Here is a 16,302-nt window from a genome sequence, read left to right on the forward strand (position 1 = left end):
ATAGTGGTTTTACTGTGTTCCCTCCCCCTTCCACTGAGACTCGTGGTATCATTGCATCTCTGAGTGTGTGTGTGAGTCGGACTGGATTGGGGCCATGTTCAGTAGTTGTTGAGGTGGTTTAGTTTGGCCCAGTATCATTCCACTTAACTTGTGTGTTCTGCTATATTTTATTTACCAAGATACTTCTTTTCAGATTGGGCTTTTATTTATTAATTATTGCTGAAGTGATTTAGATTCTTCTGCTCTGAACAGCATTCACTATTTATAGACACAGAGATGTTTTAAGTGCAGGTGATTGTGAGTAGAACCCCAACTAATAATTAACAAGCGAACATATCCGCCCCACTCAGGATGCATTCTCAACTGTACGTATTGTGTTTAAACAATTTCAAGCTTCTTCTGAGACCAAAGCAGCTGCAGGCCTGGGCTGAGACTTCAAACCTTTACGAACCATGGTGAGGGATGAGCTGTTTGATCATGTTTTATCAGTGACATTGCTCAGGTGTGCCCTTTGACCCCATCAATGATCCGGCTCATTGATTGTTTAGGTTCCAGCCATCTTCCATTTCCACCTGATGTCCACTGCAGGTCGGCTGCCAGATCAGTCTCCTGCTTTCACTGACAACATACACATTTTTAATAAAGATCTGTTATTTGATTGTTTTTTTTTGTTGTTGTTGTTTTTTTGAGAGTTGGAGAAACATCAGCACTTCTAGAGGCCAAGAACCTACTTTTAGTAATTAGTTAATTTCTAATATAAGGGTGTTTGCGAAAACAGTAATGGAAGAGAATCTCCTGCAGATCTGCAGTTATAGTTAATATGATCAAAGGGTGTCATAGTAACTTGATTGGTTTAATACATGAGCAATTAACAGCAATTATATTGTAATCATAAAGCATCTTGGGTAATTTAGAAAAAAAAGAGAAATGTTTTGCATTGTGTCATGGGCCCTATTTTCCTGGCGCAACTCAGGGGGGCGCAGCGAGGCGAGCCCTGGTGCAGCTGGCGCAGTGGCATTTTCCTCCAGTGCAACAAGGTGCGCAGCGGATTCGGTAAATTGGCAGACTGCTGTGCGCCGAGATGGGAGTGGTCGCGCAGCAGGGGGAGGTGTCGACAGATTCATCGTGGCGCAGTGACAATTTGTTGCCGATAGACCGTGCGGAGAGTGCGCCGAAAGCTCGCCAGCTCCAACCTGGTCTAATCTCAGCGCAAGGCGAAGCGCAGCCAGCGGACTGGTATTTTGACTGCCCAGCGCGCAGTGCACCCACGTCACCAAGACCTCACAGGCAGGTTTCCACAGTTCCAGGCACATTTAAATGCAATTAATAATAATAATAATAATATTAATAATCACAATAACCCCTAATGTAACTATCTGAATCAGCACATACACGTATATCTATATAGACTGTCCCGTCACACTGATGACAGATCAAAGGCTGTCGGCATGCTTAATGGAAACTCAGCCTGACTGAATTAACACAGATGAAACCAGGGAGGGACTGAGACAAAAAAGCAGCCGTGGATGTCCCAAGAGCAGGTGTTGACACTACACACTGTGCCGTTGCGATGATCAGCTATTTATTTATTTACTTATTGATTTATTAGGGGCCAGCTCCGCATCGTCACGCGGCCATAAAAAATAAAACTGAAAACAAATAAACTATCATCTCTCACAGCAAACCACAATCAGCCTCGGCATCATAGTGAGCAGATATTCACATCTCCCATCTCAGGTAAATTCTAAAGAAAAAAGAAAAAGAGACGCTCCGTGATGCCTCCTTTACGCACAGCTGTTTGTTTATGTTGTGATCTGTGCACACGGGTTTAAATAGGTTACTAAATATGAGTGTCTTTATTAATGGAAAAGGTGTGTGTGTGTGTTTTTTTGTTTAGTTTTTTTTACTGGGCAACAGCTCTAAATATGTCAGAGCAAACCTGGATAACATCATAACCTCCTCCCTCCCAGACTACTTTTGCATCATCAGCCCGTGAGGTCTGTTCTCGCGACCAGACACTGCCAGCTTGGACCGGACCAGAACATCAGTTTCCTCCCGTCTCACTTGCTGTGAGAGATGATAGTTTATTTGTTTTCAGTTTTATTTGTTATGGTCGCGTGACGATGCGGCTCAATAAATCAATAAGTAAACAAATAAATATAGCGGATCATCGCAACGGCACAGTGTGTAGTGTCAACACAGCAGTAACCCATCCTCATCTTTCATCTGTGTTAATTCAGTCAGGTTGAGTTTCCATTACGCATGCTGACAGCCTTTGATCTGTCATCAGTGTGACGGGACAATCGATATAGATATACCTGTATGTGCTGATTCAAATAGGGGTTATTGTGATTATTAATTCCATTTAAATGTGCCTGAAACTGTGGAAACCTGCCTGTGAGGTCTTGCCTCCCTCTTCCACGGTGAAATCAAACGTGCGCCTCGCGCGCGGCAGATTTAAAGGCGAGGAGAGGAGCTCATTTGATTGGTAAAGATCTGACTCGGCTGTGTCAAACCCACTCCACACCTTCTCTCCTCCCTCTATGCCATTTGCGCCGGTGGGAGGGAAGTAGGCGGGATGCGCCCCGCTGCACTTAGAAGGAAAATTGCAAACTGCTCCTGGACACGCCTCGTTGGCGAAGCGAACGTGAAGCGCAGGCCTGATCCGCTGCGCCTGTACCTAGTTTACGAAAATAGAGCCCATTGTGCAAACTCATATGACAGATTGATCAGAATAATGTCTCATGATTATAAAGGACTATATATCTGAGTGCAAATGCAGCAGAACCATCTGGACACACTACAGTACGTAGTATAACCCAGCTGGTGAGCAGCTGCGCTCCAACAGCCGGCTGAGGTGTGCTAATAGAAGTGATGAGTTCAAGGGGTTAGCTGTAACCACTGACACTGATGCTGGGAATCTTCTGCACATTTGTCTGAATTGTTTATTGTCATGTCACCTTGATGGTGGCCATGGTAATGAGAGGGCAGGAATGCATCATGGGTGGGGTTTTTTTCTTTTCTTTTTTTTTTTTTGTTAAGCATATTGGACCTTCTTTGAATAGTTTTTCTCTTCACTACTACACATTACAGGATATATGTTGTGTATCGTTCTCAGTATACAATCATGATATGAATTTTGATTATAAGACAAATTAGACAGAGAGTTAGAAAGTATCTAATATTAAAGCAAATATTCTGTAAAAACATCAAATGACCAAAAATAGAGTTTAAGTTGCTTCAAACAGTTTCATTCATGGAGCTGCTGTGAGCGGTGTGTGTTTGAAGCACAGCGCTCTGGGCTGCCACTGAGCATTATCTATGTATGTCTGATGTCTGTCTGTGTTGGACAGGAGACACAGACTCTGGATGAATGATCTGTTCCTGCTCTGATGGCAATTACCACAACTGTTCCACATTGACATATGTAAAAATGAGTAAGGTCATAGGAGTTGTGTTATTACATTATCCTATACTGTTTCCAACAATTCTCAAACCTTTAAATCTGCGATTTTGACCACAGTTATAGTATGTTTACCTGTCCTTGATGTCACAGGCAACTGAGCTTCCAGCAGAGACCCCCTGTCCTCCATCTGCTGCGGAGCATCAATGAATTGCTGATTTTAAAACTGAAAGGACTTTATTCATTCACCAGTTTTCTTCCTACGGCTAAATTGTCCACTCCTCTGTGGACAATTCAGTTGCCAGTGAAAACCTCCTGCTTCATAAGTTATCAGAGAAACAGTCAGAAAAAAGGAATCTCAACTCCCTGCGCTCCTCTCTCAGACAGCATCGTTGAAACACTGACTTTAAATGTGAAAGTTCTTTCATACGTTATAATCACTGGGTCCGTTTGATGTCCTGAACCACTGAAGAGGCTTGCATTGATGGTGGACAACAACTCTCAGGCGTCACCCAATGCCATCTATTGTTGTTGTTTTGATAAGAGCAGTTGGGTTTCTGACACTGTGGCATCACAAATCTCTAAGGAACAGTAGATAGTCTAATATCTAATGATTTTTGGGACAGTTGGAGTGTGTGCACAACACTGTTTCAACAGGAAACAGCCATGCATAAAAGGAACCATCAAAGCCGCTCCCTTTGGATATAAATGTCCTTTCCCCATGATGGAGGAGATTCAGCTTCCTCCTGAGATAAACAGAACGTTGGGTGACTCATCTGAAGAGGTGGGTTTGAACTATTGGGAAGCATTTTGCACCATGTGCTTGGAGTTTCACACAGGGCAGATTTTCTGAAAATGCTCCCCAATGTATCACGGGACGTGCAGGATGAGGCTGCCTGTGATGATATCAGCATCATACATCTTCTTTGTGGAGAGCTCACACTCTGCTGGTGATGAAGAGCTTCCTTGATGAACCTCGAGATCCAATTTGTGTCGGCAACCTTGGCTCCTGGTTATTGGTCCACCTGCTCTACAGGGATTACTCACACTGCAGCTGCTGTTGTTGCTCCTGCCTCCAGTTTTAATATCACTCGTTTGGATTAATTATCTCTCCTGAACCTACAGATATTCAAACTGTGTCATCACATCTAGAAATGTATTATTGCCTCAATTATCTTCCTCTTAGTTTCCCAAAGAAGCCCAATTTAGTCCCTGATTTGTTTCCTATATTGCTCTCATTGCACTTGCGCACACACTGAGGATCATTGTCTGAGGACATGAAGAATCATAACTTCTTTTCATACCAAGAGTATAATTAACTTATTCCATAGTGTGATGTTCTTATTTGAAAACATCATCTCATTTGCTTCACCATCCTCCTTTAAGATTCCCTTAAGGGAGCACTCTCTTTTACTAGTCTTGTACCATCTGATCCCTGATTTACATGCCAATTACTGAACAAATCTGTAATGCCTGATGATTTTTTTTTATGAGTGACACTCTCTCACCCACCCATCTGTCAGTTTCCCTGTAAAAACCCTAATTATACAGTCAAATCCTCAAAGCAGCATTTTTCGAGGAGGGTTTACTGTCCAGCATCCTCAGGGGGTTTCATCAGACAGGAAGCCTTTTGTTTCTCTGAAACTTGTCATGTCTGAATATACTGCACGCCTGCTTTGATGTGGCAACTTTATTGCAGTTTCATTGTCATCCTGCTGTAATTGGTTGACATTTTTCAAGGCTTGTTTTTATGCTTAAATCATAGAGTTTGCACCAAGAGGTTTGATGATGTGTTTGGCAGCATGGATCTCTTTGGTAATGATGCACACTACATTTTGGAAATGAGAGAGTGGCCTCTTTTTGGACATTATCTCCTCTCCATCAGCTCATGATGTTTGTTTGTCGAGGCTGTGCAAGAGTCCTGGAAATAACCATTTAACTCTGTACTATAGACAAAATAGAGCAGCGGTTCCCAGTCGTCTCCAACTGATGGCCCACATTAAATAAATAATGCTTTCTTATGCCAGGATCAGACTACAGGAATTCAGGCCAATTTTCACACGATTTTGTCGTGGCCGACACATTTCCAATGTTGGGCCCGGTTATGAACGTTGGGGACAACAAACGGATGTGTAGATTTACATAACTGAAGACCATTTTGCATCTAGGACGCTCTACAATGCCCCGACGGAAAGTCTAGCATATTAGAAGCTTTTGTATTTATTATTTAGGCTACATATCAAAATGAAACAGGAACTAAACAGGTGACGTGAGACACAAGCCAAGACACCAACAACTGATCAGTCCCCAAAGCCAGGCACGGGGAGAAGAAGAGGGAGTGGGGTGGGTGAGGCCAGGGGCAGGTGAAACATGGAGATACAGGCACAAACCAAGAGGGGGAACAAGGGGAAGACGGGGAAGCAGGCTGGATGAGGCAAACAGGACAGGAGACGATAGTGGATTTATATGTATGGTTATAATGAGTTATAGAGATAGGTGTCAAATAAAGTGTTACCTGTTCTTTTAATTATTGTCTGTCTATTCCTGCTGTGATGTCATAATGTCCTCCATATATCATATGATGATGATAATGATGATGATGATTATTTTTTGACCCATTGTGAGCAGTGCTGTGTGTGGGCTACAGCACTGCTCACAAAGCAGCGTTTCTGTATAGCCCTCAATCAGGCTAGACAAAGAGTTAAAACAAAACAAAAGATGCAACAGTGAAGTGACTAAGTAGTTGTTTCTTATATCATAATTGCCTTTCTTCCTCTTGCAGGCTGTCGGGAGGAGAAATCCAACTACTCTGATGTTATTGTTCTGTTACTCTTTTCTGTGTTGAAGTTCTTACATTACTTGAATCGTGTCTCTTTGTTATACACAAACACACACACACAAAAGTAGGTATAGCTATTTTTGAATGTCAGTATAGTTTTTCACATTGGATCAAATATTTGCAGTCTGAAAGGTCCAACCTGAATAAATAAAGACTGTAGTCAACAAAGCCTTTCTGCAGAATGGCCAGGCGCTACACCTTTGATTCATTCAAACACTGCCTTGTGGGCATTTTCGATTGAATGCCAATGTCTCTGCGATATATTGCCGAGCGGCCAAGCAAATGCTCTCCATGCTACATTTTGCCGATGCAACTTTATATATGGAGTAGACACAGGCGAGACGTATGTGTGCTGTCTGTAGCAAGCCGTTTGATTAATCTCATCTGTCACCAGAACAAAGACATTTAATCAGAGCACAGAGGACTGGAGGTTGGAGGATTCAGATTTTGTGCTAATGGCAGAGAAAGAGAAGGGTCCTAGAATGTGGCGCTCGTGTGGCGCTGTTCATTTATCTGGAGTGCAGCGCTATAAATCAGCTGTAATTTGCAGATTGAATTATTGCAGCTCCTACATATCACGCCGCTAAATTCTCTGATCCATTCATCCCGCACCACACCAAACACAACATTAACACGAGAGCGAACAAACAGGCGCAGTGACAGAAATGAGATTGGGGTTGTGATGTCACTTCATTTCTGCTCAGTTGATTGAGGAGAACAGAGGAATCATTGATACATATGTCATATTGGTCATAAGACTTAAGGCATGCATTTATCAATACAGACTTGTTTACAGCTACATCTGGCACTTGTTCACAGCTTCATCCAGAGGAATGGATATATGGAGGATTACAAAACTCCATCGCAATCTGCTCTTATTGATCAAATGAGATCAATAATACAACACCTCTCATATACTCAGTTAAACAGGGACTGTCCTGGACTTGACTGAACTGCACTTCATGCATTTACAGTTACAGACTTTACAACAAATTAAAATATTGGTGAGGATTCTAGGAAAATATACTGTACAGTATATGTAAAACAAATGTTATCACACACACTGGCTTAATGAGAAGCACACTTCAGACATGAGATGAACACCATCTAAGTATTCACTATGATCCACAAGTTCCAGCTTAGAGGCAAGTCCTATGAGGAAATAAGAAACACCTGAAACAGCACTGTACTGCTAAAGGAGTTCACAATGGAGTTCACAAATCACATGCACCACATCCACAAGTCAAAAACCTCTCTCCTGCAGATGAAAGCTAAAAAATTTTTTTAAAAAAGACCTCTGTGCTAACTAAAGAGACATTTCATGCACTCCCCACTAGCCTGGATGTTAACAAACCCCTCAACCCCTCATGGTTACAGACTTGCAAAGACAAAATACAAAGTAAAGAAATAATTTCAGAGGAAATAGTTGGTCAGAATTCCCAGTAAACAACATCAGTCCTGTAACACAGAGGGTTTCTTACATTCAGAGTTGCATCAGGATGATGACTCAGCAGAAGACCTTCCCAGAGGACATTCCCTCTTGGTGAATCCAGGGGTTCTGATGCTCCAACATCCTGAAAAGCTGCTGCTTGTGACACAATTTTTTTTTATCCCCAGCCTCCCTATTAGTGTTCACAAGTGGCTGTGTGTGTGGTTTTACATCCTGTGTTTCTACAGCTATCATTTGACGTCACCTTTCACTCCATTATTTGCATCCTACACTCATGTGAAGCTCTGAATGAACTCAGGAAGTGTCTCCTTGGGTTTTCTGAATGGAGTGAACCACCATTTAAAAAATCAAAAGCACCCCAGCCTGCACACTTCCTGTAGCTTTACACACATTCACCTGCTGCTGTCCAAGGTTCTAGTATCTGACCATGTCACTGACCATCCCCCTGAATGAAACACTGCATGCCTATGTGTCATCCATCAGGTATCAGACCAGTATAGACACACTTTGTGTAACCACTCTAGTTACTTAAAGGTAAAGATAAAGGAGTGAGATTGAGTTTGGGGGTTTGCTTGTCTCCTTGGTTCACCCACCATTATTTTTGCAGGACTTAAAGCAGATATCAGCTTCACGGCCGTTTCGGCTAATGCTGCGTTCAAGGCAGGCTTTTGAAACCGTAAGTTACAGCTTCAAGTCACAACTACGACTTGGTAGCGTTCCAGGTAACCCGTAGCTCGTGTTTTTACCATCCTGTTGTCTGTGAAAGTTCCCTATAACGGCCACTCGTAACTTCCGACCCGTGAACTCGTACCAGATCGAACTGGTATGACTTCACAGGAAGGAAAAACACAAAGTACGAGTTTCTTTGAACGCACCATGAGTTAGCAGCCCCCGCCCTTGTCAGGCATCAATTGGTCCTCGTGCTACGTCACCACATTCACGCGCATCCCTTGGCTGCACACACAGCCCTTCATGCCGTTCTCTCTCCTCATTGGATAACACTTGTATCCCAGAAGAAATGTTTTCTCCTCGGGTTACAGCAGAGCAGAGTGACGGAGAGACTCGTGTTCCGGTCGAAACACTCTATGTAAGTGATTGCTGACGGAAAATATGACTAATTAGGACTTATATTAACAAAAACATTTCACTGATATCTCCTTTAAGAATGTCTTGTCAGTGTGTCTTGACATGGATGCAATACCACATCCACACCTAATAAACAAGGACTGAATGCTTCGGTGCAAGTGTGTGTGTGTGTTCACCTTCACTATCTACTGAGATGGTCTGTCTGTGTGAGACCCCTCCCCTCTGAATCTGGTCCTCCTCATCAGCGTCAGTCAGTCCTGTCTGCTGGTTCAGTGTCATGCTGCCTCTCAGTCTCTGTCATTGCTATAACTATCCATCGTGCTATATCTGCATGTTTATCTTTGGTCTTTCCCTTGTCTACTCTCACAGTCTCTGATCCTCCCACTGCTTCTCACTTGACTAATGGCTGCAGCCGCTCATAGGAAAAAATCGTCACTGGTCTATCTCACATGTTGTGGAGCTTTGTCAGTCACATTAGTAGTTTGTAATTAAAATACAGTTTGCAACAGCCTTATTGTTCTCAAATGTACTGACATTGACATGTCAACCAGCTAACAACATTGCTTTCACAGCTCCTGTAATGTTCAAGTCCTAGTTTCCAGCGGAGGTAATGGTCACACATATCCACCATGCATTCTCTCATGTATCCAAAGTCCCAAGTCACATTCCCATCATTGGGATGAACATGGCTAACATCTCTGCTCCAAGCAAAAGAGAAGAAAGAGGAAACACGTATTTCCATCTTCTCACTCTACCAGCTGGCACTTGTGGGGAAAATATCACTTGTGCATATGTGGTGGGTAGGACTATGTGAGAGTGGAGGGGCTGTGTGAGCATATGTGGGTAGTTTTCACAGCATGATCATAAGAGCCAGACCTTTATTTTGGTGAATACTCAATTTGATTTAAATTTCCCTTTTATTTGTCACTCTGGACGGGTTGATACCAATTAGAAAGTGAGGATGACATGCAGCGAGGGGCCACGAGTCAGACTTGGGCTGTATGTCTGTATGGTATGTTTCATGGGGTGAACCACCGGAGTGCATCAAAGTCTCCACACTTTGTTTCACATCAGTAGTGCTGGGTTGAAGCCTGAGACAAAAACTCAGGAGGTATTTTCACCTTGTGTCCACACTCTTTCTATCCATCAGCACCCAAGCCTCCAGGAACAAAGATCCAACAGAGCCTTTATTGTTCCCACTGGAAACAGAGCAGGTGATCCCCTATCATGTTTTAAATGGAGTGGGTCTGTTTACTGTACTCCACTGTACTCTGGGCTTGGGCGTAATGTGCACGAGCTTGAGTAGGGTCGGGCTGGATTTTGGGGGCCTGACCTGAGCTCTGATGATCATTTTGAGTTGTAAAGTGTCACAGTTTCATTAGGTGGATCATGCTGACAATGATGGTCCATCTACCATTTTTCTCTACACTGCAATATGTTACACTATTGGATATACTCAAATGAAGTTTGGTACAGACATTCATGGTCTCAAGTGGATGAAACCTACTGATTTAATGACTTTTCCTCTGTTGCAACTATTTGTTTAATATGGTGTCTTAAGTCAAAGTTAAACAGTCAACCCTCAGAAATTCATGGTGCTTAGCTGATGAAACTTGATGAGTTTACTGGCCTGTAAAAGCCATAAAATTCCTGTCAGCCTCAATCTATCTAATTAAGACACAACTGGTTCGGATGGTTTTGGTTTAGTTGAGATGTTAGTTTTACTGTCACTGTTTCACTGTTTATTGTTTCACTGTTATATCACCATTAGATTTGTGATCTGTTCTTTATAGGTTCATTGTGTCCCTTCAAGGGAAATAGGATTTTATTTGTGAATGCGCAGGCTGGTTGTAACCTTTCTGAGTCAGAGGTTTGCTGAGCGGGAAACAGCTGAGCTCTTCCATTTTTGTGGTCACTGAGCAGGTTAATACCATATTCAGTATTATTCATTATTATTTAACAAGACTGTTTTTGTCCTGTGCATTTCATTTCCTAAACCAGCAAAGCTTTGGCCCAAATGCACATTTAAATTTCTATGTATGAAATCCTGTATATTATAGGCCACATACTACATTTGTGTATGGGATGTCATGTCACACACACACACACACACACACACACACACACACACACACACACACACACACACACACACACACACACACACACACACACACACACATACTGTAATACTGTATATCGCCGTGTTTTTTTGATTTGACATTTCAACAACTGTAACTCTTGTGAAGAAACCACCTGGACTGATGTGTCATGAATGAATCGATAGGTTAATTAGTGATTGATAGACTGACATTATGGCGGCTCTGGGAGCTCAACTCACACAACCTATGAAAACATATGAAAATACACAAACAGAATTCAGAAAACAAAACACATGTGGGTTTTGGGGGTGGGGAGTTACCTTGAGGGTATAATCCTAACTGGATTGGCCTGAGTTCAAGTCCAACCCATGACCCTTTGTGTGATATCACCCCTCCTCTGTCTCTCCCTCTCTTTGTCTCCATCAGAATGAAAAATAAATAAATAACTGAAAAAGAAAAAAAGTGATGAACTGGTGGGGCACAGTTGTTATTTAATCATTTTAACTCCAGAAGTCACAATTGTGCAGTGAACTATGCATCCTAACCAGGTTCATCACTTTTAAATGTCCCCAGGAAACGCTGCCGTTGTGTTGTGAAACTGTAGCATGTGTGGTCAAGCTGATGAAAATGTTTTCTGAGTTTGCATGTTTTTTCTTAAGCTGCAGTGTGCTGAGCTCTCAGAGCCGCTATACGTATACTGTATCATATATGATTAGAACAATGGTATAGTGACATGAGCCTCCATTATCTCTGGCTAATCTAGACGCATTTCTCTAACAAGAGACATCTTAAAACTTAAAGGGATTTTGGCAAACTGCCCCATTGCCATAATCCCTATAGTTTTAGGAGTAGGTTCATTACCTTTAATTGTCGGTGCAAGCTGTTTTTAGAACGGCAGTCTCTGCATTTGCCTCGAAAAGAACTCTGTCTCGTAATGTTACGTTATTATCTCATAGCGCCGTGGTGAATGTGCAGGTCACAACTTGTCCACAAGAGCGTTTTGGAGTTGTTGGATTGTGTATTTGATGAGTTTGATGAGGGAAACCAAGAAATCCCATTAGCCTCCGTAGCGTAGCTCTGAACAGCTCGCGGCTTTGCTCCGCCGTTCTAAAAATAGCTTGCACAAACAATTAAAGGTAACAAACCTACTCCTAAAACTATAGGGATTATGGCAATGGGCCAATTTGCTAAAATGTTGAACTATCCCTTTAAAATTGTGCAAAACTACAATAGAAAGTGTTAGAATCAATGTCTACAAATGGTGAATAGAGGGAGTTTAAGACTATTAGCTTGTCAAGTCGGTACTTGTTATACATGCAGTAATCTGTACTGTACCTGCAGAGTCATTACATGAAGCCAAATAAAAATAGCAGAAGTCAAAACAAATCTACCTACTGGTAAAAAATAAAGTCACATGAGAAGTGGTTGCTTTTGATGACAAACTGAACAACAAATTCAAAGGAACATGGTGTCGATTCAAGTGTAGTTAATATTTCAAGCCTTCACACTCGTTTGGAGGCTGCAGCGCTGGTACATTAATAGTGTGTTTTTTTTGTTTGATTTGTTACGGGATGTTGGGCTCTGTCAGGCGGCTGCGTGCGTGTGTCTCTAAGCTGACTGGACTCCTGACAGGTGGTGTCACTCCTACGCGCCGCAAGTCGCTCAACCAAGTGGTGCAGATGGTTCACTGTGAGCCGCGTGTGCCAACGCACCATACATAGACACCCCCATTCCCCCCCATTCCCTCTTCACTTGTGGTATTTCACTTGATCTACTTTCTCCTTCAGGAAAGAATGGAAATGATCACAAGCTGTGACATTGTGTTTTATATTCACAACACAAATAGGAAATGATAATGTTGTGTAAAGACTAACAAAACAAAACAGCAAGGCCAGAAATCACTGAGCAAAAACATTGTTGACAACAAAGCCATGTAATTATTGTGAGCTGAAAGAAAAAGTGCAGTTACAGTATGTACATCAAATTTCAGGGAGGATCAAGAACAAGAAAAAACTGACATGAGATGTGCAACAATGTTTCTGCGCTCATTCCCAAATACAACATGCAGTCTGGACGCAAAAAACAAGTCGCCATGTGAATTATGCTGTATTGAATAAATCCATAAAATATCATTAAAGCAGTCCTGAAAAAACAATGACCAAAATAAACAAATAAATAAATAAATAGTGTAAACTGATCAGATATTGTACATGTTCACTACAAAACCCTGGGAAGCTTTTTTTCCCTACTGTCATGTGATATGTTGTCTAGTTGTTTCTGGGTAACAGTTATGATGTTTCTTATTGAATACTGAAAAACAATAGCAAACTGATAAATGTTGAAGAAGTGTTTTGATATTTGTTGTGGAAAAACTCAGTCACGCTGTTACTGAGATAAGATGAGAAGATTGACACCATACACATTATTGTACATTATGAAGTCATAGTCAGCAGCCGGGTTAGCCTAGCTTAGCATTAAGACTGGATTCAGGGGGAAACGGCTAGCCTGTCCAAGAGTAACAAAATCCAGCAACAAGATCACCCTAAAGTTCAATAATTAACACATATAATCAAATAGGTTTAATCCACACATATAGAAAACTGCAAAGATGACTAGTTAGTCACACTGCCAACTGTAAAAACACAACTTCTGTTTCTCACATCTGTTTGTCTACTAAATGAATAAATGCAAAACTAGGCACCTTTTGCAATGGATTTATACCAGCTGCAGTGTGTTTCAACCGGTTTCAACATACTGACATTCATGGGTACTCTGGCTTTTATTTTGATGTAAACTGTAAAATAACTATAAAAAGTGTTGTGAATGTATCTTCCACAGCTGTGCTGCTAGTGAACAGACAGACAGACATGTAAACACCTGCCAATGCCCTCCAAAACACCTCTACACAAGTTCTTGCCACAGTGCACGCACGCGCGCACGCACACACACACACACACACACACACACACACACACACACACACACACACACACACACACACACACACACACACACACACACACACACACACGCACACACAGACCCTCCCCTGTCGTTGTCTCCTGCCTTTAGCTTCATATTGAGCAGACAGATGTGTGATTGGTGTCAGTTTTCTCTCAGTGCTCAGCATCGAAATGAATGTTTCCCAAAGTGTTCAAACACTCCTTTGACGAGAGGCAGTGAATGGCAGAATAATGGTTTTTACAAAATGCTGGTATGGATCCATCAGCCTGTCTCTTGTTAATCAAAACTGGGCTCTGAAACCAGTGACTTTTGACGTCCTGACACAGTGTTTTAGACGATGTTAATCACAGGGCAAAGGTCACAGCAGCCCCACAGCAGTATCAACTCCAAGGCGAATTAAAAACATAGTTCAGGTATTTTTGGAATATCTTGGCTGTTTCCGTCTGCTTCCTATTCCTGCCTGCTTGTATCTGCTGTACAGACATGAGTGTGGTGTCTATCATCTCATCTCACTTCTGGCAAAAAAATAAAATATCATTCACAAAATGTTGAACTTCTCCTTCATCTTTCTTCATCTGGTGCCAGTACAAATTGTTTCCAGATGAAAAACTGAGTTTCTTGTGTCATATCTGTCCACAGTAACTTGGGAATAATGGAATGTAATAATACTGGTAACATCTGTCAGTCGTCAAATGTAATACATTATAACAACCACATTTTATATTCATATCATGGGTACAGTTGTAATAACTGACCTACAGCAGTGTAAATAATCGTTCAGTCTGCGCTTCAACCCATGAGGTTCTGTCCAGGGCCCCAGGTCTCCACATGAGTCAGCGCCGAGTCATCAAAGTCTCTGTAAAACATGTGTTCTGTAGATAAACCCTTGTGAGTGTGCACGTACGGACGCACGCTGTCTGAGAGACAGGTCTCTCATCAGTCTGCATCTGCTACAATAAAAAAAAAAGGTTTATTATGGTTGTGCCATCTTGTCTCCTCTCACTCAAAAACAAGAATGAGACAGACACAGGTTTAAAAAATAACATCAGTGCATCAGTTGACATAATAAAGCCAGTAGACGAGGTTGAAGAAGGAGAAGGTGCAGGGGAATATTATCCGTGACCATCTGTCGATGGCGTTCACATCGGTGAGGTCCGGGATTTTTATTTTGAGCTGTGAGGATCGTCTCCTCAGACGTGTCTTCTTTGGATGTGTGTTCCTGTCCAGGCTGAGGCGACCCGGCTCCTGCGGTACACTCGGCTTCCTGTACTGGATGCCCGAGTTGTCGAACACCATGGAGGAAGAGTTGTGGCTCTCGCTCACGGTGGTTGTGATCTCGTTCCCTCCCACTTCGTTGTGGATCTCCAAGGTTGTCAGCAAAATGTTCCCCTGGGAGTCGACCTAGGCACAACAGACAGGGGTGGTGTTAAAAATGGGCTGTGAGCTGAGGCTTCGGTGACTGATGACACATGTGCGGCACACGTCAGGCCCCGGGGCCGACATCGTCTTGCAGGCTGACGGATTACAGCCCGGGAAATGGAGAGCGGCCTTCAAAAGCAGGTTTCCTGTCCCAAAGTTAAATCACTTCTCACAAATCAGCTCAAGGTTGAACTGGATGGCTCTAATACTAATGTCATGACAGCTGTTTCTTCCCACACAAAAACAAATAAATCATTCAGACCCGTGTGGCAAAAACCAGAGGTACAGGATGTACACAGAAATATAACAACGAGGAACTGACATGGTGAATATTTGTTTTCCTGCTCTATCGACTTTGCTGCATTTTGCCGTAAACTATCTCTCATGTAAACATGTGACCTTTTATCATCAAGACAACTGACCTTCCCTGTTCTCATTTATTTAGGTATTTTCCAAATAAGACACCTGATTCACTTCAATTTATGTCTTGGTCTAATTGTTGCCTGAAACAAGGTGGAACATAAAAGGAATAATTTAATGGACACTGCAGGGCTGTAACAAGCCAATTGGACATGTTATCCTGCACTCAGCTTATAAGCTTCTAATGGAGAAGTCTGTGTCACTCTTGATTGATCTTAATGCTTGACAAGACTTATTATTACATGATATGACATACAAATGACTTTTTTTTTTATGAAATTTACCTGTGACTTTTTAATTTTTAGTGAATGACCTTAAATCTTGACATACTGTACATAAAACTTTTTAGTTTGAATTCAGTGGAGATGTTATAACCTATGCTACACTAAAAATCTAATTCTTCATTATGCAGTGTTTTGTTTTTTCACTGGTATGAATTGGATTGTGTAAATTAGTTATATAGGGTGTGAAATACTACACATTCTTCACAACCTCACATTTCAGAGGAAATGGTTAGTAAGTCAGCAAGTAGATGCATTGATTGAGTGATTAGAAATCCACAAACACATACAGTAGAGACAGTAAAACACCACAGAGGAAAATGCTGCTAGTGCATGTG

General features: G+C 42.0%; 1 protein-coding gene across 2 annotated transcripts in view; it reads right to left on the minus strand.

Annotated features, from left to right (window-relative positions):
* Positions 1-14,897: 14,897 nt before the first annotated feature.
* Positions 14,898-16,302, minus strand: part of gabrb3 (gamma-aminobutyric acid type A receptor subunit beta3) — a gene marked incomplete at both ends in the record, with an annotated part of 45,938 nt that continues 44,533 nt past the window's right edge. For both annotated transcript variants that reach the window (XM_083970441.1, XM_083970442.1), the window contains one exon: positions 14,898-15,245. In XM_083970441.1, the coding sequence (XP_083826567.1) occupies positions 14,898-15,245 (348 nt within the window). The remainder of the gene's footprint in view (positions 15,246-16,302) is intronic.

This window comes from Trachurus trachurus (genome assembly GCF_905171665.1).
Source record: "Trachurus trachurus genome assembly, chromosome: 4".
Classification (NCBI taxonomy): domain Eukaryota; kingdom Metazoa; phylum Chordata; class Actinopteri; order Carangiformes; family Carangidae; genus Trachurus; species Trachurus trachurus.